This window comes from Colius striatus, chromosome 7 (assembly GCF_028858725.1).
Source record: "Colius striatus isolate bColStr4 chromosome 7, bColStr4.1.hap1, whole genome shotgun sequence".
Lineage (NCBI taxonomy): Eukaryota > Metazoa > Chordata > Aves > Coliiformes > Coliidae > Colius > Colius striatus.
In genome coordinates this window covers 23,458,145-23,484,797 of record NC_084765.1, presented here as the reverse complement: position 1 = coordinate 23,484,797, position 26,653 = coordinate 23,458,145, and the positions used below count along the sequence as shown (strand labels likewise).

The 26,653-nt window shown below is 38.9% G+C and overlaps 2 protein-coding genes across 4 annotated transcripts in view; both read left to right on the top strand.

Moving 5' to 3' along the window:
- Positions 1–8,086, top strand: part of RAB27A (RAB27A, member RAS oncogene family) — a 31,261-nt gene extending 23,175 nt beyond the window's left edge. For all 3 annotated transcript variants that reach the window (XM_062000244.1, XM_062000241.1, XM_062000243.1), the window contains 5 exons: positions 696–868; positions 2,526–2,611; positions 3,374–3,477; positions 4,226–4,349; positions 5,481–8,086. In XM_062000244.1, coding sequence (XP_061856228.1) covers positions 716–868; positions 2,526–2,611; positions 3,374–3,477; positions 4,226–4,349; positions 5,481–5,679 — 666 coding nt within the window. In that variant the 5' untranslated portion in view covers positions 696–715 and the 3' untranslated portion in view covers positions 5,680–8,086. The remainder of the gene's footprint in view (positions 1–695; positions 869–2,525; positions 2,612–3,373; positions 3,478–4,225; positions 4,350–5,480) is intronic.
- A 3,949-nt stretch (positions 8,087–12,035) lies between these two features.
- RSL24D1 (ribosomal L24 domain containing 1) lies at positions 12,036–20,051 on the top strand. Its single transcript, XM_061999547.1, has 6 exons — positions 12,036–12,166; positions 14,328–14,441; positions 16,721–16,793; positions 17,523–17,586; positions 18,047–18,132; positions 19,670–20,051. The coding sequence occupies exons 1-6, from the start codon at positions 12,086–12,088 to the stop codon at positions 19,741–19,743; spliced, it is 492 nt and encodes a 163-aa protein (XP_061855531.1). The 5' UTR covers positions 12,036–12,085; the 3' UTR covers positions 19,744–20,051.
- Positions 20,052–26,653: the final 6,602 nt, after the last annotated feature.

Here is a 26,653-nt window from a genome sequence, read left to right as displayed (position 1 = left end):
AGGAAAACATGTCTTATTGAATAGCAACTCGGGATGAAGATTTAGTTTAAATGAGTAACTAGCATCATGATAAAAACTTTAAAAGCTTTAAAAATTGGTCCTTGAAACAAAACACAATACAACAAACCACCACTGCCAAACCATAAAAAAATGTTACTGTGATTATTTTTCCTCCTCGTATGAAAAAAACTTTTTCAAGCCTGAAAAATAGCTATTAATAGAAAATGATTGTAGTTCTTACTTCAATATAGTGACCAGTCTGGAAATTTTTTCTTCACATGTGCTAATAATGTCACAGCGAATGTGAGGATGGAATTGCCTTGCTGGTACATTTAAGTAGCTTTTGCTATCTTCCATGCAGATTACAACCAGTTCTGCAGTTCATGTTCCAGATTTTTTGAATACTTTGACCTTGATTTTTAGTCTTTCCCGAGGATGTTAAATCTGTGTGCCTTCTCTTTCTAGGAAGAGGACTGTAATTAAATTAACTATGCACTTTTTCAATCACAGCTGAATTTGATACTGGTAATTGGTATAATTGAGAGTTTAAGGTGAAACCAGTTTAAAAGAGAACAGAACTGGCCTGACTGCTGGATGCTTTGTAGTTCAAATAGTGATTTGTATTTTAAACATTTGCCAAAAGAAGCCTTGGCAGAATTGTCAATTAACTAATCCTTTTTGCTTTGCTTTTAAAGGTGTCTTCTGAATTTTCACTATGTCTGATGGGGACTATGATTACCTCATAAAATTTCTAGCACTCGGTGATTCCGGAGTAGGAAAGACCAGCCTTCTTTACCAATATACAGATGGCAAATTTAATTCCAAGTTTATCACAACTGTGGGCATTGACTTTCGGGAAAAGAGAGTGGTGAGTTTTGATGGTGTGCTACTTGAAAATGGTATCTGTCTTAGCAGTGGCTAGAATCTGTTTTTTAGCTCATCGTGACCTGATGATCTTTATGTGTAGGCATGCAAGAAATAGTTACTGTGTACTTACTTTTGCAACAAGGAAATAATCTCATTTCACCTGGTAATTTTTTTATTGTTGTGTGTTGCTCCCCTACATTTTTACCTACAGTTAAAGTAAGAAGAGCTGACTCTAAGCAACCACTTTGTATTGCTCCAGAAGAGTTGATGAGCGTATCTACTCTACAACACTTGCACACATAGTACTTGGAGTAGCGCTTTTACAGTTGAATTCTCTTCACAAGGATTGGGCTACAGCAGAATTGCTTTTGATGTTTGTGAACTGAAATAGCTAGGGAACGGACTGCAGTGTTGATTCTAATACTGTTTTAAAACAAATGAATGAAATGGGGTAGTATGGTACACAGAGCTGATCTGGCTTCTGAAGCAGTTACCAATACCAGAGAAGAATTGTGGAAAATAAGGTAGTTTGTTGTTTGTTTGGTATTTTTTTAGCCATTGAACTGTTATCAAACTAGACAAACACACTTTTGATATGAAGCTGAGAACTGCATTATGACCAATTGGATGCTGGTCCTTACAGTGCTGAGAAATTGAATCAGCACAAGATTTTTCATTCTTATGTACATGTAGCAAATACCCTTCAGTGTAGTCTGCTGGTTTCTCAAATGTCCAGAAATCTGTATGTTGTAATGGGCATTGTACAGACTGACTTTTGATGGATGACATGCACCACAGTAGTGCAAGGAGTAAATATCTTGGCAAAATGTGAAACTAGTCTCTTGAATAAGCTAGTATTCCCTTTGGGGGATAGTAAACATGTATTGAAAACTCAGGATAAGACTTAGGTTTCACAACTTGAATCATGTAATCCCCAAATTCAGCAAGTTTGTGTCTCTAAAGGTATGTTTGTAACTCTGGTAATTTTAGGTACAATGACAGTTGATGGTAAAGATGATGACCTAATGATGATGGTGATGACAATGAAGTGTTCTAAACAAATTAATCTGTTTTATCTGATCCTTCCAAAGCTAACAGATGCCTCGAATTATATTTTCATGCTGAATGAACTCTTCAGCATATATTAGTATCATCTCATTTCTGCTTTTCAAGCTATATGATAAGATCTACCCTCAGCTCTTTTTCATCAGTCTGTTGGCAGCTAAGAAGAAATGTTGTTATCTTTTGAGAACATTCTGTTGCTAATGAGGGTTCTGTTAGCGCTACAAATACCTTGCCAGAACGCATGATCTGATTGTTGCTTTCTTGTATCACATTCAAATTTAAATAGCAAAAAACAGAAAATCAAAATATTAAAATTAAGCTTGTCTAATGAATTGTAATGACTGCTTTAAATATCTGTGTTCTGTTGGATACTGTTTTTCCAGTTTTACCCTTATTTTTACATATTCAATTAGATGCAAAAATAAATGCAACCCGTATTACTTTTGTCTTATAAAGCAGACAGATTGAGTTGTAGTTGGAATCTTTGTGTCAGCAACACTAGTTTTGCTGCATTTAATGACTTTAAATGTAAGTTATTTTGTGTTCTGTAGAGGCTGAACTGCCTAACAGTCTTGTAAATTTGCCTTTTACAGGTGTATAGACCCAATGGGCCCGATGGCGTTGGTGGCAGAGGACAGAGAATACATCTTCAGCTCTGGGATACTGCGGGGCAGGAAAGGTATGTTCAACCCCCACCTAACAAGTAAGGCAGTTTTCATCAAGTTAGATGCAAATGGAACTGACTACATTAATTCTCTTTATTGATTGCTAGATTTTAATTGTACCACTCAGGATGGGAAAGTGCACTTTAATTTTAACAGCGATGCAAAATTTCCTATGAATACCCATTAGAATACAGCTGTAATTGAAAACTGTAAGACATGGAAACTGTAGTTGTTGCTTTTTTTTTTTTTTGTAAATTGCAGTTTATTTTTTTCATGACCACTGCATATAGATGCTATTAAGACTTTTATTTTTTCAGTTTTCCTTAAATTTCTGTGCACATCTTGAAGTCTTGGGAAAGTGAGACAGACAAACACAAAAGAATCCTTAGAGGTGATTTCACCTATCAAAAGACTAGCTTCCTAATGGTTGATAGTCTTCATGAACTGGTGTATATAGGGGACAAATTTCTGTCCAAAGTCTGAATTTCACACTTACTGTTATTTTTGGATCTTGATTAAGTCATGCTTTATAACGGGGAAGACTTGTGCTCATGCTTGCTTGAGTGAAATGTTTGCTTGATTTCCTTAGGCCTTTATTAGGCCATAGTAATGTTAGCAATTCTTGTTGTGCAGTCCCTACATCAGCAAAACAACTATGATGAATATTTCATTCTAGTTGATTCAGTCTTAAGTTACCTCAGTTTCATGACTATGTGCAATTATATTTTCAAAATAACTTGTCAGATGAGCCAAATAATTTCACTTTGCTGGTCTAGGTTTCGTAGCTTGACGACAGCTTTCTTCAGAGATGCCATGGGTTTTCTTCTACTCTTTGATCTGACAAATGAGCAAAGCTTTCTGAACGTCAGGAACTGGATAAGTATGGCATTTCTTTATTGTTTCCTATTTTCATTGTTTCTTTGCATAAGCAGTGAGTGGGCTATGTTTTAAATATGGAGTCTCACAGAAATACAACTGAAAATACTGTTTTTTATAGCTTTCTCATGAAAACAGCACTTAATTTCTTTTACTAATTATAATAGCTGCTAGTGGTGGCTTATAGTGCTTACCTGAAATTCAACTTTTGCCTACTGAACTTGAATCTTAACATATATAAAAGCTGGCTGAGAGAACATCGTATCCCTGGCTCTGGTGATAATTTAAGTGTGCAGAAAGCCCATGCAAAACCCTGTTTTGACTTCCCTGAAGCTTTGTCAGGAAAACTTAATGGAAGGCAAATGTTACTAGACTAGTGTATCTAGGCAAAGAGGTTCCTAAACCACATTATTCATCGGGAGAGAGAAGTATATCCTTTCCTGGCAGCTCATTGAAGATGCTTGGTGAGCACAACTCCTTAAGCTACAAATATGTAGCTTCTATGCAAACTTTGTCGGGCTTCTGCTCCCCTGGCTTTTTCAGTGGGTACGTGATAGTGGATATCCACCTGTTCTCTGTCTCCCCAGGGCAATAGCAGAAGTCCTGGGAGATATCAGAGAATATGCTTGTCTTCCATCTTTCTAAGAGTTGCTTTCCTGAAGGACTTTGTGCCCTGTGAAATGTGGTAGTGTTCTTAGTGAGCTTTATGTGTAACAGGAAGTTGTGACCCCTATTCATGTATTTGCTATTAGGTCAGCTACAAATGCATGCGTATTGTGAAAACCCTGACATTGTATTATGTGGTAACAAGTGTGATCTGGAAGACCAAAGAATGGTGAAAGAAGAAGAGGCTAAAGAACTTGCTGAAAAATATGGGTAACTAACTTCCTTCCAGTTATTGATGTGTTTAAAGCAGAAAGAAATGCTTTCTGTAATGCCTTTTTTGTATACTGAAAGGTTACTGTGAGAATAAGCATTTTAGAATGCTTAACTGGCCAGGTATGTTATCTTTTTTCTCTAATATTAATGTTTTCTGCATTGCCTAAAAATTCATCCTTAGTGTTGCAATAATCTTGTATTAGAGATAGGTGAATCTTCTTCTTTCCTTGGCAGTAAACAAATTTTCCACAGATGTTCTGGAAACTTGTGACCTTGGTCTCTTTGAGATTCAGAGTGTCTGCTTACAGAGTGCTTGGTTCTCACAGAGGAGCAGTTCTGGTCTAGGCTATGGTTTCCCAGTTCTCTGCCCTCTCCCCATTCAGTCTTCCCTCAAATGTTCAACCGGTTTTGTTAGGACTTTATGTTAGTGAATTCTTAGTGACTTGGCCTCAGAGGGGTCAGCCATGCTTTCTTGCAAGCATCTGCATTCACAGACTCCCAGGGAGCCTGAAAACTGAGTCAGACCGGCAGGAAGAGAGGGTGGCCTTGCCCTTCCCTGCAGGCACAAGTCACGTGTCTGAACAGAACCACGTGTGAAATCTCTATTCCCATCAGACACTAATTTATCCAGTAGTGCTCTTATACCCCATTATGTCTTCCATGAGTCTCATCTCTGGATGACTTTTGCATTTCAGTGTGGATCAGAAGTGCACTTCTGAACCAAATTTTCTGATCTGTTTATTGTCAAATGTCCATACTGGCATTCCCTCTCTTGCAGTGACTCCCTAGCTGATGTGGATAGAGGTTAGTAAGGAGAATACTTCTGCACACAAGGCTGTAACAAGTAATTACATCTCTTGTGGGGAACAGAGCTGAAAAACACAGACCTCAGGAGCATAACTTTGAAAACTCATACTGACCAGTGCATCTGTAAATTGTGGACTCCATGATATAAATTGGAGGCAGGGCAGAAGGATAGGCTTTAGAGTCAGCCATTTCATTACTTTGCATTTCACATCACTAACAGTATTTGTATGGTTTCTAGGTGTGTGTCAATAATCATGGATTGGTTTTGCTCCTATAAATAGAAACTGTGCGGCATAAGCTTGTGGGTTTTGTCTTCTGCAGGATACCATATTTTGAAACGAGTGCAGCTAATGGGAATAATGTCAGCAAAGCCATTGAAACTCTGCTCGACCTCATTATGAAGCGCATGGAACGGTGTGTAGATAAATCCTGGATCCCAGAAGGAGTAGTGCGCTCCAATGGGCACAGCTCTACAGAACAACTGAATGAGGAGGAAGAAAAAGGCAAATGTGCCTGTTAACTCAGTTATAATTAAGTTTAATGTATATGATAAAATATCGTACAGTTGCAGCTTGTTTAACTTATGGACAAATCATACTGTTTAGTTATTTTAAGACCTGTATTAATTCCTGATACTAATTTTGGTTTTTTTCCTCTCAAACAACATTGACCTTTGTGTTCAAGGTATGCAGTTTATTAGTGATGTGACACAGGTTTAATTTGATGTAGCACTGGATATTCCTCTAATTCTCCCCTTTGAGCAGAAGAGGAGGAATTTTCATTACCATATTTAGAAACATTTCTCTGTATGAGTACACTTCTGAATTGAAAGAATTTTCAATTGCCCTTTGAAAGCTCTATTAACTACACAGACAAGGCATTTAGGTTACATATTGTGATAGCTCTCAGTCGCTACTAACAGCGAATTTACCAACAGGTTCTTGGTTTTGAACAGAAACATTTAATCATTTCCTCACTCCCTCAAACAATCAGTTTCTAGTGATGAAAAAATAAAGCAAGCTATTTGGTAAAGAATAAAAAACTACAGAGAAGCATGGGGATGCATATGTAGAGCGCTTTGGGTATGTCATAAAATTGAACATGTAAACTACAACTGTACCATATTCAATATGTCCAACACAGCCTATGAGACCTCCTGACATAATTTGAATTTCTAGAATATGCATATACATATATGTAAATGACATAACTGTACATCTGTTATGTTTCTTTTACGTTGCTACTTACGTTTTATCAGGAATGTAGGGCACCCTAGATGTCAGCAAAATTTCCTGAATTTGTTTTGTGAAACACAGATTTGGAATGTTTCTTCAAATTTGGATTGAAAAAGGAATGATGATTGTATTCTGGTGAGATGCAGCTAAGATACCAGTTCTGTCTAGATCAGTATTTCTATAAATTTAGAATGCTTGTTTTTCTGCCAAACTTGTGTCCTCTACATCTTGGTTATCACGTATTCAATTATGGCTTGTTCATGTCCTTTAGATTGTATTAAAGAGCTGTTTTTCTTCTTTTTGCTCCCCTACAGATCACATGAAAGTCAGTTTTGGTTTCACTGGATTATGTTACTCTTTGATCATTTTATTTATTCATACAACTTAAGGAACAATCAGTATTTTTGGGTCTTTTTTTTTTTCAGATTGATTTGTAAGATGTGCCTACCAAATGGTTTTCTGCTCTGGCAGAGGTTGTGTTGCCAATTAGGGTCATAATATGCCAAATTGATTGTTACAGGCTTTCCACAGCAGTTTGTTTACAAAACTCCAAAGCTATTACTTCTTTAGAAATTATGTATTTATTTATTTAAATAGTCTAACTACTGCAATGTCAGGCAAACATTGTTACCAGCTGTGAACATGAATTGCAGCGTAACAAATTTTATTGAAGGACCAAAAAAGCATCTAGATAGGACCTAATACAAAAAAAAAGTAGCCTCTGATTACATTAATAATACAAGAATAAGTGTTAAAACTTGGTTCTTAAAATATTTTAAGAAGTAGTGCATTGTTACTAAATACAACATGTAAATATGAAATTTTTATTATAGACTACAGAGACTATTTTAGAAGTGCAATATAATTTGACTGCTCTGGGGCTAGGACAGAGATTAAAGCAATTTATATTGAATAAATAGGGGCACTTTTTTTCTACAATACCAAGATTCTAAAATGCTTGTGGACCGGATTTACTGTATTTTAACTCAGTGCCTTTTGAAATTACCATCATGTTTTTGACTAGTAGAGTATCAAACTACTGTAGGATACAATATGTTTCCATGTACTTCAGTGTCTGAATTTCTTTTCATGTAACTCAGCTTTTCAGAGGGTTGCAGTGGAACTTTGTCATGCATTGCCTTTAATGGGAGTTTTTCTGCTAGTGGCTCTATCCAGTTCGTGAAAACAGTAAGGATTATCGCAACCTACTCGTTAGTTGACTACTGAAATGGTGTAAAATATTTCCTTTCCAATGTCTATGTTTAGATTGGATATGAAATACTGAAACTGTCATATTTTTTGTCATGCATATTATATGTTACCATTTACTGTATAAAGAGTATATATAAAATTGTTTTGATATCAGCCTTTGAAATGTGCTGTAAGAATTATGTTTGAATTATTCCATGACACAACTTTTGTTCCCTTTTTAAGTCTCATGGGAAATCATGGTAAACGTCTCTTGACAGTGAATTACCTTATTCTTCCTAGTCTAGCTCTGGTTTTAAAGAAAGCAAACAAAGAATTCTAATGTGATGACAAGCTGTAATGAGAAATTTCAAGAAAAGTTGTTTCCATCTAGTGTCAGATGAAAATGTTGATCTGTAATGGAACAAAGTTTTGGAAAGGATTTCCATTATGATGCTTTGTCCCAGGATTTCTTATTAATATAAAATATTTAAACATTCCTGATCTGAGCCTTGTCAGCATTTGTTGAACTGAACTATACTGTTTACTGCTGTCTCGGTTCAATATCAGTCTGTGCCCTTCTGCACATCTTCCCTATGTGTTATGTTTTTTTTAGTTCAAGCGTGTCTCAGTTCTCTTCCGCGGCCGTAGATACTTCTTGATCTTTCCCTCTTGCACTGCCTGAACCACTTGGATGGGGGGCCTGATGCATCCTGAGTGATGCCAGCAGCTCAAACCTACAGAAGAAAATAGAGGAAACATTCTTTATTCGTAAGACATTAAGAAAGCTGTTAATGTGAGCATGTGGCATGTTCAGAGCAAAGGGAGTCAAGCAATGGATTTTGTAAAATTTAATGCTTCTACAAATGTAAGGAGCTTGATTTCTTTTTTTTTTTGGTTTTTTTTTTTTAGAATATCTGCTTCCATCAAGAGCCCTGTAGATTACTATGTAGGTGATATGATGGACAGAGGTTCCTTGACAGGCAAGAAGTATAAGTTAAACTAAGCCTCATTAAGTTTAACAAGGGCAAGTGTGACTGGGCATTTCATTGGGTTTGGAATAACCCCATGAAGTAGTACTGGCTGAAAAAACAGTTTGTAGAATAGGGGATGGGCATCCTGCTCAAAACCAGGTTGGCCAGGAGCCAGAAGTGTAGCCGTGTGGCACAGAAAACCAGCTGCATCTGGAGCTGCATTAATAAAATGAAGCCAGCAGGTGGAAGGCCCCAGTAGAACAAAGATACTGACACATTAGAGCAAGCCCAGGAGATGCAACCAAGATCAGAGGGCTGGAGCACAGGGATTAGGAGGAGAGAGAACTGGGTTTGCTTAGCTTTGAGAAAAGAAAGCTAAGGGAGACCTTTCTGCTGTCTTGAACTCTCTAATGGGAGAGTATATAGAACATGGAGCCAGACCCATCTCGGAGGACTCGGAGAAGTTCTCTGTGTGTATAGAAAATTCTGATTAGACTTTAGGAAAAAATTGTCATCATAAAAGTAGTCAAAAGTTGGAATGGGACCTGAGGAAGGTTATGGAATGGCCATCCTTGAAAACACTGAAAACTCAAATGGATGTGGCCCTGAGCCACTTGGTGTTAATTTGTCCTGCTTTGAGCAGGACTTTGGTCTAGATGACCTCCACAATTGTCCAACGTGATTATAGGCTCTTAAGAACCTGATCCTGCAAGTACACATGCCCAACAGTTGTCAGTTCTTTTAAATGACTGTATATAACAGTTCTTCTATTAGGAAACCTGGACAAGTAAGTAAATATTTGCAGATCAGAGTATAAGGCATTGAGTTGTTTGGTGAAACAATTCTTGCTGTGGTAATCCATGTCAAAAATCAAACAAAGGAGCCACTCAGTTTGCTGCAAAACCTCCTCTTCCAGTGAGGCTGAATACCTAATTCTGTCTGTGAATAACTGTTAATGGAGTCAAATACATATTCTTTTTTGATACTTAATCTAGATTCTGACTCTAGCAGTCTTCAATCTGTATTGTGTTTTAGATCAGGAATAAGCACTTCAAAGAAGGCTGTCTTCAGCCCATGGGGAGAAGAAAAGTCACAGGGGCAGGAAACTCAAAGTAATCAAACTGCAAAACAAGGATTGCAATTGCATATGTCAAAGCACAGCAGCCCTAGACCTAAGAAGATTTGTTTACTATTTGGCTTTGCCTCTAGCTGTAAACTTGGTGTTTTCATAGCTTGCCTCAAAATTGCTTTGTGCATGTTTCTTCTTATCAGCTGGGTTGCCATCTTCTGTCATGGCCACAAAGCCTTCCCTCCGGCATGCAGCATGAGACTAATATCCTGTACAGTCCTATCTTACTCTCTGTCTCTGAGTCAGTTCGGAGCTGTTGTTCCTTAAGGTTGGGGTAAGTGCTAGTCACCAGTCATATGCTCTGGCCTGTGCCTTCTGCAGGAGGATGTGGCTGAAGTCTGATGTTTACAAAGATTTGAGAGAAGTTCTGTGCTGATAAGGTTAGAGACTCTACCGTGCTAAAGCACTTTTTTTCCTTCCTTCCATCTTTCTTAATATATAGCCCCAAGGTGACTGTTTTTCTTCTTGTTCTAGAAACTAGAAAGCAAAAACAGCCCTAAAGGCACATGCAATTCCACATGTGAATTTTTCTCCAAATGCTCAGGTATTTTATTTCTTTTAAATGGAGAAGCAGGAATTGATGTAAAGCCTTATGTGGTAAGGAGGATTTCAGACTGTGAGCTGGAACAGCATCCTAAGACTAAAGAACAGAGAGAAGACTCTTTCCAATTAAAAAAATTTAGGAAGGTACAGGGCCTAGCTTTTAGGTCTTTTCACAATAAACAAGTAACTGCAGGAGGGGGAACAGAAGAAATAGTAATAGGTTCCTTAGAGTAATGCATGCAAACCCATCAGTTTCAGACAGTACTTCAAATTTTGCTTAAAAAATTAATTCCCCTGTAGAAGACTTGGATCTTACAAATACAGAAATGAAGCAGAAAGTGATTTGCCTGAATTCTAGCGTAACACAACCATAGGTTTAAAAATCCATGCTTGACTCCTTTTTTTTCTTTCTTTGGGTTACAGTCTCCTTAGCGTTAATACTGAGCCATTTCAGCTTCATTTGTTTTTCACACTTAGAACAAAATGTTGCATTTATAATGAGAAGCCGAAGGGACTCAAACACAACCTGATCACAAAATCTTTTAATTTGTATTTAGTTTCTATACTAAGCTATGAATGTCTGTTTAGGGGAAGGAGAGAGTCATTTTGGAAAGAAAAAAAGTCAGCTTACTTTTAAAGATGCGGTTGTTGTCTAATAATTTCATCCCAACTTCATTTCTGTGTGTAGGTGTTTTTAGATTTTGGTTGTTTTCTAAAATACTTTGAGCACAAGTATCTCAGCTTTTATCATAGGAATCTCTGGTGAAATCAAAGGATGGACCGCACTCTTGATCGAATGGATTGTGGTTGATGTGGTGAATGTCAGAGGTTTGTAGGTTTTGGCGTATTACTGATTTTGTACATCTGTTCTTCTCACCTGTTTCCCCCAGTAACCTGTTTGTATAATGATTTGGAAATCAGACAATAAGTAGAGCTTTCTTATAGCTTCAAAAAAAGGGCAGCAAGGAGAACTTCCACAGAAATTATAGTCTCAGCATTGTTCATGTGGTGGTCTTGTGGGCTAGTTTCGTATTTTTTGAGCAATAACCTCTTCCACATTTTAGATATGGCTGATATGTTTTATTAAGAGATCTTGCTAAGACATACTAAGTTTCATGGTCCTCCTTATATGTCATGATGGTTAAAGCCTGCCAAAGAAATGAAGACCAATTTGAAAAGCTTGCACTGTTCTACTAGTCAAAGTTAAAACCAAACCAAAGCCCCCAAATTAAAAAATGACACATTCTTGTAGGACCTTTGTGAGTGCATGTGGTCTGGAATGTGCTAGTTTTAAGTAGACTCAGTCCCATGTTGGGCTGTAAATGGGCTTATGTCCAACAGGAACTCTTTCCAATTTCCCGTTCAGTAGCTGTATCTGGTCTGTACAACCAGACGCTGCAAAAAGAGCTCTTTGCTTTGCAGGTGGGCTTTATGTGATCGGCTCTACAGGACTCCGGGAGGTATTGCTTTATGTGTGGTTGCTGGCTTCTTCACAGGGTAGACTGCTCGGCTGTGCGGCCGAGGAGCGTTACTCCTCTGGCGCTGCAAGGCTGTTCGCCGTGGCTGCGAGAAGAGGCTCCCACGGCCTCCAATACAAGTGCCGCGTTCCAGGAACAAGCTCCTGGAGACAGGGCTCCGGAGCGTGCGGTACCTCCGTGCCTGACGCAACACGCCGCGGGCACGGCCGGCGCTGCCTGACGCCGCAGCGACACGCTGCGGGCAGAGGCCGAGTCACGTCTGCGCATGCGCCCGCTCCAGCGGCTCTTTGGCGCCGCGCGGCCGGCAGGTGGCGCCGTGGCGCCTCCGGTCAGCTGAGCGCGCCCTTTCCGGCGGGGCCTGCCGGGCGGCGCGGCGGCCATGAGGATCGAGAAGTGCTACTTCTGCTCGGGGCCCATCTACCCGGGGCACGGCGTCATGTTCGTGCGCAACGACTGCAAGGTAGCGGCTGGCGCCTGTCCGCCGAGGCCGGGTGCGCTTCCGTGGCCGTCTGCCTGGCCCCGCGGCGCGCTGGCGGCGGGCTGCTCTCACCCCTGCGCGCGGTGACCGTTCCTCACGCGGCGGTCGCAGCCGTTGCCGCGGCCCGAGGGGCCGTCCCGCCGTGGTGCCCTGTCCCGGGTCGGACTGTGGCTGGCTGCGCTCCCGCAGCCTCTTTGGCCGGTCTCGGGCCGCGGTGAGGGTGGCCGGCAGCGTTTCCGCATCGTGCTGGAGCGCCCGTAGGCTCTGCGCACGGCAGGTTGGAGGCACCGTGCCGGCCGGGACTGCGTTCGTGAGGTGGTGCTGGGTGACGGCAGTCCCCGCACGGGATTATTTACTCTGTGAGAGCTATTAAATGGAGTGATGCTGTAATTTGTCAACTGTTGTGGCTGTCGGGAAGATTGTGGGCTGATTTGTTCCAAGTTTTTAATAATCAACTGTATGCTTTGCAGAGCAATACAAAATCTTCATCCCTTATTTTTCTGATTTTGGAGAAGTGGAAGCTTCAGATTAACAGCAGGTGATTGTAAAGCTTTGAACAATCTAGATAGCAGGCACTGTATACTAAAGCTGACGATTTATGTCTGTCATGATATTCTACTGAAAGACTTAACTCTCAGATATCTGTTATGACTTACTCAATTGAGGCTGTCATAACAGGATGCTCATAGCACTTTGGGCTTTACATTACAGTGACAATTTTGTACATAAAATGTTGTGTATAGTTTCCCAGCCTCTACTGTACTTATTATCACTACAGGGCGTTTGAGAGCCCAGTGGGTAATGAAGTTTAGGGAAATAGCTTCCTTCCCCTGCTCAAATGTCAAGACAAATACTGGCTCAACTGTGTTCCTCGTCTGAGTCACAGCTTTTGGGAATTTAGAGGTAGATGTAGATTGACACAGTTCCAATTACTAGAAGATGGCCATAAGGGATGTGGCCATTTTTCTGAGTTAAGGTGAAAAAATATGGTAGAAAAATGTAAAACCAAAAAGATAATTTGAAGCTGATTACCTTTACTAAAATTTTCGTATTTGCTTCAGAAGGGAGTATTAGGTTGGAAAGGGCATGGTTAAAAAAGAATGAAGTTTTCAAAACCTCATGACTAACAAAATTTGAGTATTATTAAGTAAAGCTTCAACTCTGCTCTGGATACAAGACAGCCCAGGATGGTTTGAAGCAATGCATGAATTTAGGGAAGAACTGTAAATGCGGTATATGACTATGTATGTCATCCCTCCCTGCTGCCTCCCCATCTTACTGCCATCTTGCTGCGTACTTTTTTTGACTGGAAATTGTCTGTTAAATTTGAGATAGTTTGGGTTAGAGGATTGATCTTTAGTTTGGCCATTAGTTACATAATTTCAACGCCAATAAAAGGGAAAATTAAGTAGGGATAATGAAGCTTCCTTTGTGCATTTTTAATGTGCCTGAGAACATCACCTGGATGAGCATAAGGTGCTTCTATTGCAAGCAGTGGCAGGTATCTAAAATTTAGAGTCTGCCATTCTGTAAAATATGGAGTGAGGGGGGAAGAAAAAAGAAAAGGTCAGTTAGAATGTTTTGGCATATGCTTTAACAGCTTTCAGTAAATTCAGCACAGGACTTGACTAATGTGCTTAGGGCTCCTACTGCAGAGTAATCTTTAAAGGCTTAAAGCTACATTCCAGAAGATAGATTTTATATTGTGTGTGTTTATGTGTATTGCATTTAAAAATGTTTTATGAGAAATGTGAGGAGTTTTTGTTGCTATCAGAATGGCACTGTAACTAAAAAGTGCTGACAGGTATAGAAAATTGTTTATTCATAGTACAGGTTTGGTTTTATAGTTATTTTTGCAGGTAATAATCCTCCAGACTCTGTTTGTTTTATTTATGATCAGCTTAATTTTACGTTTTTGTGCATGTCCCTGACAGCTCTAAAAATGACTTTATAATAGAAAAGTAGAATGGTGCTTGAAATTGTTTTTGTTAATGTCTATATTTAAACTAAGAGGATTGACATTTGACAGATGAATGTTGTTTCAATAAACAATTGTTAGAGAAACTTCAGTGTTTGATACCATGCTTTTAATGGGGCAGGAATAACATGATTTGACTGTAAGCTTTCCCCTTTCTTCTTTAAGATATTTAGATTCTGCAAATCAAAATGCCACAGAAACTTTAAAAAGAAGCGAAATCCTAGGAAGATGAGGTGGACCAAAGCATTCCGAAAGGCATCTGGCAAAGAATTGACAGTGGTAAGAAACTCAACTACTTCTTGAGGAGCTGAACTGGTTTGCTAAAATGGCAGAAATCTGTCCTCTGCCAGCTGCAAACAGAGCTAGCTTAACGTGGATGAGCATGAGGAATGGAGTAAGTGGACAAAAGAGGGATTGTGGAAGAGGATGTGAGAATTTTCTCGAGAGGGAGCTCTTAATTTAGTTTGACTGTAACTTGGAACTTCCCATTTTAGCTTCAGTGGGGAAACCAGGGAGGTCAGATGTTTACATTGATAATACAGGGTAGTTCCAAAGTCTAAGGCTTTTTTTTTTTTTAATCTATCTGTCTCCTACTTTTATACCTATATATTTTTTAGTTGTATGTCTGCACCATTAGGTAATGTGGTTACTGGGTTCCCCGGGATGTCTGTGTTGACAAATAAGACCTTTTGATGTCTCCTTAAAGCACATAATGTATAGAAGAAGTCATTCATAGATAGGAATGTTTCAAAAACAGCATATGAGGTCTTAAAAACAGTTTCAAGACAAACTTACTTCAGTGGTAAAAATACTGAACATTCATGTTTGGTGAGACAGGCATTAAAGAAGTCAGAAATTACTGTGACTTAATTACCTGTTTTTTGACAGAACACTACAAATTTAGTAAATATTTGGACATAGTGATTGGCTGCCTTCTGTGGATCTTCCAAGGGGAAAATGTGATTTTAGTTTTTTAATGTGATTCTGAGAAGCCATGATTAATGAGCATCTCCTGTAATTGTATTTCTTGCTTTCAAGTTATTTCTGAGTTACTTTTTTGAGAAGAACTTAATTTATCATTCTTATATACAAGTCTAGATAGGTGACAGTATGCTCCAATTCTGAGGCATATCTGTGTATGCTAGGAATTAAAACAGTATATAAACATACTGTTTTGTTTTAGTTTGGTGGAGGAATACTGTTGTTTGTAAGGTGACAGGTGTTGATGCTTTAAACAAGTACATTGGATAGAGTTTAAATAGATTTATTTGGTTTTTTGTATTTCAAGATTTTTTTTAAAAATAGAAACAAGGATAGAAACTTGGCAAGTGGTTGTTCACAAGGTATTTCTGAAGGACTGTATTATTCTCTCACTGAGAATAACTGAGGTGTTGGATATTCTGTCCCCTCATTACTGTAATTGGCCAGGATGAGGCAGCTGCAGTTAATCTTTGTGCATGTAGGTTAGAAGACCATGGCCCTTTGAACATCTGTACTCTCAAGAGACTTCTCTTGACTGCTTCTGTTGTGTTCTCATGATACAAAACAATGCTGTATGTTATAAACGCGTGAAAGCTGACATAGTGTAGGGTAAACTGCAGTGAATTGACGTGCTGTCGTGCTTGGCTAAAAAGGAATTTTAGGTAATTAAAAAAAATCTTTTCAGTAATAAAAAATGACGTGTAGAGATTAGCATATGGTGTGTTCTACAGCTTGTATTTTGGATATTCTGCTTGATGCCATCCCATGGTGAAAACTTCAGATTTGTCTGGCAATGGAGCATGGCTTGTGAGTGTGTACGTGCCATTTCTTGCTGTTCTGTGTAGCTTCTCTCGTTGGAGCTGTCTTTAGCTTAAGTGAAGATTAGCAGCTGGTATAATAACTCATCCTGAGCAATACAGAAAAGAACATTTTAGCAGGGAAGAGTCCTCAGATGAAAGTGGTATAATATATGCCTAGCAAAAAAAAACCCAAACCAAATTACAGAACTGTTTTTCCATCTTAAACTCCTGGAGAAGGAAAAAAAACCTAACAAAAAGAAAAATCCTCATCTGCCCCAAACACTATAATGTCGTGGAAAACATGGAAATATTTTACAGTTTTAAATGATTTTGTATTGTTTCAGTTTCCTTCAAATTAAATAATGTGGGCTTGTTGGTTTGGGTTTTTTAACCTTTAAAAAAGTACAGACTGTTAGCAGAACTGGCTTGACCTGCATTAAATGCTTTTGACCCTACACATTTTCAATTTTGCTTTCTACCTGCCTAGTCTATTTTGTTGGTCTTTATTCCTGTTGTCTTGCTAAAAAGAAAATAGCCGGGGGAGATGTTTTGCTAAATAGCTTCCTTCAGACAAATCACTGTGGCTTCTGACACTTTTGAGGTCAAACACTCCCTTCTATTTCCTTCTAGTTTAGTGGTCTCTAAAGGTTGTTAAAAGTATAGGAACTGAGCTTGTGAAAGAAAAAAAAAGCCTTATATGAGTGAGTGCTATAGTTAGAATGTATTGATCTAAATACTCTTCTGTATATAATTTGTATTTACTTTTTCTTAATTTAGGATAATTCATTTGAGTTTGAAAAACGTAGAAATGAACCAGTGAAATACCAGAGGGAGTTGTGGAACAAGACTGGTGAGTTGTTTTAGAAAGAACAAAAGATGAATTGTAAGGATCGAACCTTTACAACCCTCCATGAGCATGTTTTCAGAAGACTTCTTTTGAGTATTGATAGTTTGTAGTGAATGTGGTTGAAATTACTGGAATCATGACCAGATTCTTATGTGTGGAGGAGGCTTGAGTTGTGAAGTCTCACTTGATTTTATTTTTCTTCATAAACTGGTTAGAAAATGAGGTACAACACTCCTCTATTTTGAGTTATTATCTTCCAAAAACTGTAGTGATTCTCCAGCTATTTAAGAGGCTTCCAGTGTAAGAATTTTCTATTGATGCAGTTGGTTGGTTGGTTGTTCCCACTCATTCCACTTCAGTTGAGTATGTCAACTGCTATAAAATGGAAGAATTACTTATGTCATGAATGCATACCACAAAGGAGAAGCTGATGACTTGCATCTGATTTCAAGTTGAGGAAGAGTCTTTCTTAGTGATGATTAATTGTAGAAAATACGTGTAGACACAGAAGTGGAAACATAAACAAGTTTTAAAATACAATTCAGCATAACTGGTACAGAAGGTATTCCCATACCCTACTCTTTGAAGAAGGAATAACTTCTCTATATAGTAACAGAGTTGCCTCTGATGCAGAGATGTTATGGAATACTGGTAGTGTTGCTCTGCAAAATAGCATGCGTTTTCAGCTGTAGGTACGTAAGCACATTTAAAACAATTTCTGCTTTATTTCAGTGGATGCAATGAAGAGAGTGGAGGAAATAAAGCAGAAACGCCAAGCTAGATTTATTATGAACAGGTAAGAAGTATTTGTAGCACAGGAGCTCTTGCAAATCTGTGTTGGACAGTTAATCTTTCTGGAGAAATGATGTTCAAAAGTTTTAAGTGGTTATTTGGTTTGTACGTGCACAGTCATCCAAGGGAAGGGGTAGAGTGGGCTCTACTAAGCTACCAAGCTGCTATACTTTGTTGACTTTCCAATGAAGTGCAGCTTTTGAACACCAGATGATAATATTGTACTTCCTTTTTGTAATATGGAGTTTTGGATTTAAGCAAATTTTTAGCAAGAGTTGGTACAGTGCTGGTTTGTGTATCTAGTGTATGCTTAAATTGGTTTTCCGATGCTTTTTACCTTTATTTGGTTGGAATGATTGCTATTTGTAGTTTATGTACCTTTAGACAAAGGTATGTCTTGCATTAAAAAGGGAGCATACATTTCCTCTTTGAAGATAATCAAAATTAATTTTCCTGCTCCTCAGATTAAAAAAGAGCAAAGAGTTGCAGAAGGCAGAAGACATCAAAGAAGTCAAACAGAATATCCACCTTCTTCGTGCTCCACATGCAGGTGAGAACTTGCTTAGGTTTGCTTAGGTCAACTTGTGTATACAATGTTATGATGAATATTGAGGGGGTTTTGTGTGACTAATTCTACAGGTTTATAATCCTCTGCCACTAAATGTAAGCAGCATCTTTGATCTGTATCAGACATACCTTTTTATTTAGTCCTGCATCCATACTTTCTTTTCCTTATTTGAGTGTTTTTAAACTGCACTCGGTACCTGTTACTCTATGAACTGCTTGTTTTTTAACTGTGAACATTTATCTGTCTTTCCTTGGAACTGGTTGTTTGAACTCAATCAACTACAGAATGGATTGGTGTAAAATACAGCAGTCAAACTCTTGTTTTTTGAATTATGAGAGTAGGATTTTTTGTAGTTCGCTGTGTATAATGAAACAGACACTGAAACAAAAGCATTTTCACATAAGCCTAACCTTTTTTTAAATATCATGGGGATTTTGCACACTAAAATGTGTGCCCAGTTCAGCTACAATACTGTGTGATCTTTGTAAATGAGCTGATTTTTTTCAATTGGAAAAACCTGTTTCTCCTCAATAGTTTTCTGATTTCCAAACTTTTACAAATACTAGCTTGTGTTAGATGATGATGATAACGTAGATTGTAAAGGTGATTTATTCTTAAAAATAAATTAATGGGGTTGAATAGTGGAGAGAAGTTAAAAACCGTTTCCATTAGTTACTGTTTTATAAAGACTGCCAGTGATTTTATCTCTGCGGATGCAGATGGGACGTTATTAGACATTAACTAGAAGGCTGTTAAATGCTTTTTCTTCCAGTTTGTGTTAATTCTAGCGTAAGATTGTATATATATGTAACAAGGTTTCGTCAGGATAGTTTTAAACATTGGTTTAACCTGTCCATTGTTTTTTGAGGGAAGAAAAAGAAAACAAGATTGGGTTCAAAAAAGTAAACCTGGGTGTTTATTTCTTTTGTTTGATTTTGCTTATGTTAAACGAATGATGCACAGTAGCATGTGGTACATCTGTTTGTCAAACAAGGACTAGCTTTTCAGTGTTTTGCCGTTCCCCCTGGGACTGAAAGGGAGGAAGTCTGCCAATCCTGTTTTTTTTTTTTTTTTTAATTTTAGTATTATTGAGTAGTATTATTGATAGTAACACTATTGCCATCCAACACAACATTCACGAGTGCTTTATGTAAAAGTTAATGCTTGAAGGCCATTGATTGGTTAAAGTAATGCATTATTATAATCCTTTGTAAGGTTCTGTTAAGTATTACCCTATCAAAGTTCATCATGCCAGATGAAAACATATACATGATGGTGGTTTAGGTTTTGCTTTAAAACATCATCAGCTTTTCTATTTAAACGTTTCTACAGTAGTGTTCAGTAGGTGGTGATGAAGATTATCAATAAATACTTGTAAGTTTGATGGATTTACTCCTAAACAACTCTTTAAGCAATATATTTAGAGTGTTTCACCCAGAGTAGACATGTATGTTTTTGAAAGAAAAGTTATTTGTGTTTAGACAGACATCTTGAATTTAATTCTTTCTTTGCTTTGAAGGCACACCAAAACAGCTGGAGGACAAAATGGTACAGAAGCTACAAGAGGATGTGGCTATGGAAGAAGACTCTTAAAATGCTTTTATTTTCTATTTATATCTCTTCAACAGTTAATAGTTCCCTACTGCCTCGCCTGACATCATTCAGGGCTATGCTTACAGTTGAAGAAAAACTACATTTTAATGAATAGCAGTCATTTACAGTTTGAATGATTTTTGATTTTCTAAAACATTGGATGGTTACTGGTTTGGGCAGTACTTACGATTATGTAATTGGAGCAAACCCGGTCAGCAGGATGGAGAATAAGGCATATTGTTTGAGATGCTACGTACTCCTTGGAAAGTTACACCATCTTTCTGCATAATAAAAGATGTTGGCCGTGAGCTTTTCTTATTTTGTCTGGTGTTATTTTGTAGTAGTAAAAGCAGATTAAAATCTTATCTTGATGATTACAAGGTGGGGTAGGATGTATTATTTTCAATCAGTTAAGTGCTGTTCAGACTTATTTTCACTGTCATCATTGGGAGAATTTTTTAGTTAGTTATGAATGCATAGAATGGTTTTTTTAATCTCCTTTTTAAGTTGTCTTCCCTGGGATTACATTGCAGTTGACACCTAAGGCTGGCAAAGCTAACGTTGATGTAGCCCTTGCTGCTCTTTAGGAAATAGTGATGGTGATAGCATCCAGTTTGAAGTCAGACCTGCCATCTTCCTGACCTACTGAAATTCATATCTGACATGTAATCAGGCTGACTGAAATGCTCAATAAATCACACTTCTGAGTGTTTTTACCTAACACTCGGGATTATTTTGATAGCAAAGATCATGCTAAAGTGTAGGTACTCTGTGTGTTGTGGTGGTGTTTATTCAGAATGTCATCAGTACTGTGATAAATACACTGCTTTTTTAAGCTATCAGCAGTTTATCTGCAATGGTGTGATCAGAGAAGCCCTTCAAAGCCATTTAAAATAGTATTTACTTTCATGTCAGCACTATTTATCTGGGAAAATAGGAATCTAGTTCTAATCCAAACTTGAATATGTGTTATACCAAGCACTGGAAAACTTGCTCATACCTACCGCTTACACGTGTATTGTGTGCTTCGGGAAAGAGCTGTATCTGAACATAGGAAAAGGGGCAGCGTACAGACATTGTACTCTGTACTGCGTACAGTACTCAGTACTGAGTACAGACATTGTACTCAGTTTTTCATCTCTTAATTTATGAATCATGCTTAGATATTTAGAAAACTTGATGTATTTTAGCAAGATGAACTGAATTCTAGTAGTAAAAATCCCTTCATATTTTCATTAAAATTTTGCTTTAATTTAAAATTTGCTGGTAAGGTGATAGCTGGTATTTTAGATGTGCAATGTTAGTATTTCCCCTGTAAACCTAAAAAGTATAAACAAATAGCATTTCAAAAGCATTTGGTAAATTGTCCAGAAAACATGTCAAGAGAGTGATAACCACATCCATGATTACACTGCAGTATCCTCATGGAGACCTTCACAGATTGTTAATTGGTGTGTTTATGTCTGACTGTACAAGTTAGCTCAATATTTCGTCTTGGGAAGTGTGGTTGTTGTGGGGCCTGTTTTACTGTGATATTTGATGTCTTTAATCCTTGAAGTGGGATACTTCATTGAAAAATCTTTTTACAGATTATTTTTTTTATTGAGTTTTAAAGATAGGAGTTTTAAAGATATGATGTTCAGTGAGTGCCATGTTCTGATTTTCTCCAGAAATCGTGAAGTAAATCTGCAAAGCAGAGAAGGGCTATGAATCCCACTGGATATTATGCAATATTTATATATGATCTTCTACTTCACATGACTTTTTTAGCATTTCTTAGTTTTTCCGTCCACATATCCTTAAATGAACTGCAATAGTTGTGTGCTCTGTAACAGTCTCTATGGGATCGTTAACCTTTTCCTGTGAAGATCTTTAAGTGACATAGTAATTGTGCAGCAGCTGAGAAGAGTCATCTGAGGAGTCCTGCACATCGCTGCCTAACCCACTTAATGCAGAGGCCTTCAGGAGGAGTTGCTGTGGACAAGTGGTGGTTTTTCTTTCCTTTAGGGGTCTGGCTGTTGAACCACATTTCTAATAGGAATTGTCCTTTGTAGACAATTTCGGAAGAGCTGTTACTTTCTTTGCTTGCTTAGGATGAGAATTTTCAGGTAAGGCAAAGCCATTGATCACCACCCTCTGGGCTCTGTCATTCAGCCAGCTCTCGATCCACCTCACTGTCCACTCATCCAAGCCACACCGCCTGAGCTTTCTGATGAGGATGTTATGGGAGACAGTGTCAAAAGCCTTGCTGAAGTCAAAGTAGATGACATCTGCTGCTCTCCCCTCATCTAGCCAGCTGGTTATGCACTGATAGAAGGATATCAGGTTAGTCAAACAGGATTTCCCCTTGGTGAAGCCATGCTGACTCCCCCTGATAACCATCTTTTCCTTCATATATTCAGTGATAACATTCAGGATGAGTTGTTCCATCACTTTTCCAGGGATGGAGGTGAGGCTGACTGGCCTGTAGTTTCCTGGGTCATGCCCTTTTTGCAGACATTGGCCTTTCTCCAGTCCTCAGGCACCTTGCCGGTCCTCCATGATTGTTCAAAAATGATGGAGAGAGGCTTAGCAATCACATCAGCCAGCTCTCAGCACTCTAGGATGCATCCCATCAGGACCCATTGACTTATGAGCTTTAAGCTTGACCAACCAGCCAAGCTTAAGGCTCTTTAACCTCTTCCTCTTCCACCCAGGGCAAGTCCTCTGCTGTCCTGGCCATCCTGTTATCCTTGCTGCACTGGGCTTCCCGAGCGTCAGCCTTGGCCGTAAAGACTGAAGGAAAGAAGACATTCAGTACTTTGGCCTTCTCTGCATCCTCGGACACCAGGGCACCCTCAGCATTTAGCAGTGGGCCCACATTACCCCTCGCCATCCTGCTGCTGATGTACTTGAAAAATGCCTTATTACTGTCCTTAACTTCCCTGGCTAAATTTAATTCTAGAAGGGCTCTGGCCTTCCTAGTTGCACCCCTGCATGCCCTGGCAATGTTCCTATACTCTTCTCAAGAAGCCAGTCCTTGTTTCTACCTCTCATAGATGGCTGCCTGAGTTGTCCCAGCAGATTCTTGCTCATCCATGGAGGCCTCCTACCTCCTTTTCCTCCTTTCTTGCATGTTGGGACACGCTGATCCTGGGCTTGGAGGAAGTGGTGCTTGAAGACTGACCAGCTCTCATGGGCACTTCTACCTTCTAGAATCATATCCCCTGAGATCTGTCCAAGTAGATCTTTGAAGTGGCCAAAGTTGGCTCACCTGAAATCCAGGGTCACGTTCCTGCTTTGTGTTCTGCCTCTTCCACACAGGATCGTGAACTCTACTGTCTCATGGTCACTGCAGCCGAAGTTGCCTCTGACCTTCACATCCCCAACCAGACCCTACTTATTCGTCAGTACCAGGTCCAGCAGCACACACGTCCTGTTGGTTCCTCGATCATCTGTGACGGGAAGTTGTCGTCAACAATCTGTAGGAACCTCCTGGACTGCGTGTGCTTGGCTGTGTGGCTTTCCCACCAAATATCAGGATGGTTGAAGTACCCCATGAGGACCAGGGATTGTGGTTGTGAGGCAGCTCTCAGCTGTTTGTAGAAGGCCTCGTCCACATCCTCCTCCTGATCAGGTGGCCTGTACCAAACTCCTACAACAATATCACCTGCCTTGCCCTGCCCATTAATTTTTACTCATAAGCACTCGACCTGCACCTCATCCCCCCCTGGGGGGGGGGATCATCAAGTACAGCCACTAACCTCACACTGCCAAGCCCACCATTAACTGTGTCACTCAGCACCTCATCTACACGGCTTTTAAATATCGATGGTGATTCTGCCACCTTCCTGGGCAGCCTGTTCCAGTGTTTAGTTTAGTTTTATGAGGAGCAGAGTGCAATGTGCTGGAAGTATTTGATCAGGAAAATTATGAATAACTGGTAGTGCTTAATTCCATTAAACAGTCTGTCTTGCTTGACATTTACTAGATCCAACAGACTCTTGCTGTTTTGTGCTTGACGCTATTGGATCCCTTCTTCAAAATGATGTATGATGATCTTAATCAGAACAAATGTGATACTTTTTTTTTAGGAAATGCTTTTATCAGTTGTCACCATCTTTTCTTATAAAACAAAACCAACTCTATGTTTTCATTTTTTTATAGCCTGACTGTGCAAAAGGTGAAAATGTGGATTTTAATAATCACTTATGAATGGTCTTTTTCTGATATTTCCCATTTTCTTTTGTAGTGCATCACTTTAATTTCAAGTTAAGCTCTAGCTTTGCTTTCAGGAAACGGTTAACCTTTGCTGGCGTGTTTTGGCTACTGACTCACTTGCTCCACTTGTGCATTCTGCAGAGCTCTCAGAAGGCCTGTGGTCTGGTGAGTCTATAGGATCGCCCTGGGTCTGCGGTGGTACCTTTTAGATCTTTTATCAGACGTCACTCTTTTTTTTGATATGTGATTGTCATTGTAACTATCCAAAACCTGATGGCTCAGGGTTGGTGTGTGAGGAACCATTTCAGATACCTCTGGGAAGCCTCTGGTCTGCCCTGAGTGACATCATCTTAGAAATGACATTTGTGTTTGGTTTTGTGGGTTGCTAAGTTAATGAGGGAGGGAACGAAGTATTTCTTTCTCTGTATTGAGCTGTGGATCTGTCTGTTACAAAAGCACAGGAGCAGCAATGTAGTGACAGCACCAAGTGAGCTGCTGGGCTGGGCAGGGCATGTTCCTGAGGTAAAAAAGCCCTCAAGGCTGCCTGAAATAGCCACACGGAGAGCTAGGGTGTCCTCTGCAGGCCTGCACCTTTGCTGAGGCAAATTCTATCTTTTCATACAGAGTAAGATGTGGAGATACTTCTTTTTGCCTTCATTCATAGGTTGGTTTTGCAGTCCAGTGCTTGTTGCTTTGGTTGTCTGTGGAGTCTCTTGTTTTCTTGTCAAATTTTGATCCTGAGAAATGACTGAAAAAATCAAGTGGTGGATGATGATGGGTTTTTTGTTTTGTTTGTAAGAAAAAAAACCCCAAAAGTCCCATTCAGTCTTTCCTTTGCAAGTGCTGACTAATACAGTGTGGGAAAAGTGAAAATTACTGCTTTCTGTGTAATCAAATTGTTCTGAACTGGTGCAGATTTTCCTAACAGGAAACTGCGCCTTCCCATAGTTTTGAAAGATCTGACTTTTTAGCCAGAGATGTTCTTGAGATATTCTTAATCTTTAGAGTAACAGCATGATTGAGCCCAGGACATGTGCAAGATCTATCCTTTTGTGACACGGAGACACAGTTCAATATGTTGACGTGGTCTTATGTGTCAATGGCTGGAAAAGCAATATAGACAGCTGCTAATAGGTCCAAAGGCTTATATCCCAGGAGATGATATTTCGACCTGCAGGCTGCTCAATTCCTCAATTACTGTTCTGGCCTCAAAAATTCAATCTCCTTCACCGGCCTAACTTATTTATGGGTTGCACTGAACTGCAACCAGGGAAAGCAGAAAGCAGAAATAAATCAAATACTGATAAAATTGTAAGTCTGCTTGTTGTCTATCTATCTATAGACCTCAATTAATAAAGATCTTATGCAGAGAAATTAGTATCACTAATAATTAGTCTTTGATGGTGTTTGCTAAATACAAGGATTTTTTTTTTCCTAATTGTAACTTAATTGACCTGATTATAGCTGTAGTGTTTTGAACAGACAGCATTACTTGAAACCAAGTGGGAACAGAGGGAAGAATAAGGATTTATGAAGGCAGCTGAGTTGGAAGACATTCTTTGCCGATTCTGGTTGTTTGGTTTTAGTTTGCTTTCTTTTCTCCTACTTAGGTTTTCTTTTTGTATTATGTTTAGTTTGATAAAAATCACTCTTGTTTCTTAAACTGCTGTTGCTTCACCTTTGAAAAGTACTCAGAGAATATTTTATCTTATGCATATATATGGCATTGAGGATATGTACCGAGTGAAGGGGAATATCAGCTCTAGCTCTAATAACAGTATGATTTATTAGTGACATTGTTTCAGTATAGGGAACTGACTCCTGAATGGAAATAATGTGTTATTTATAAGGCACTAACATTGTGCATCTACAACTAATTACATGGAATCAAGGCAGGAGTTTCTTCATAACTGGAAAGAAATACTTGTTTACTGTTATATAAGCTGATTTTTTTTAAGACTCCACTGTGTACTAAACTTGCTGATTAAGAGAATTGCTTTGGTAATCCACTTTGACTGAAGTGATTCTTGAGTGGAGAATTTTGAGATTTCTTAGTACCTTACAAAATAAAAAGCAGTCAGCAGTTCTTTCTTGTGTAGAAGCTAGCATTGGTTACAGTATCTCTGTCCATGCAAGATGTTGCTAGAGGTAATGTTTTCTTTCTTTAGTCTCACTGCAGGAACTGACTCTAAAAAAGTACTGGAAAAGGTGAATAGTAGAAAGACCAAATAGTTTTCTCTCATACAAAGACCATTGTCTGCCATTCTCAGCACTGAGCAAGTTCAGATTGTACTTCAGATCTCTATATATTCAGGCTTTATTTACTCCCTGACATGAAACTTGGGGACAGACTAGTACAGGCTGCAGAGGTTTAGCTTGATTCATGAAGGTGACAGACCTGAACCCTGCAGTCTTCAGACTTGGCTATAAAGACAGCTTTTGCTCCTAACAAGCCTAAGAAACCAGTTAGTTAGATGGTGAGTTTGGAAGTCAGAGAAAAATGGCCAGGTTGGCCTCCTGGGCTGCTCCTGCTTTCTCTGGTTACTTGTGCCCAGGTACAGATGGAAAGTCATTCAAGGTTAATTTAATTAGCTCTTGCCCAGCTTGTGAATAATCTCTGGGTTAAATCTGTCATTTGAAATAGACAATACAGCTGTTATAATGTAATCCTAATTCATCTGTGATATTTAGAAATAAATAGTCTTTATAG

Bases quoted from the DNA above. Each gene is read 5' to 3' on its own strand.
- RSL24D1 (XM_061999547.1), top strand. From the start codon at position 12,086: ATGAGGATCGAGAAGTGCTACTTCTGCTCGGGGCCCATCTACCCGGGG. The intron at 14,442-16,720 runs GTAAGAAACTCA...TTCTTAATTTAG, and splicing joins CTGGCAAAGAATTGACAGTG to GATAATTCATTTGAGTTTGA. The intron at 16,794-17,522 runs GTGAGTTGTTTT...GCTTTATTTCAG, and splicing joins GGAGTTGTGGAACAAGACTG to TGGATGCAATGAAGAGAGTG.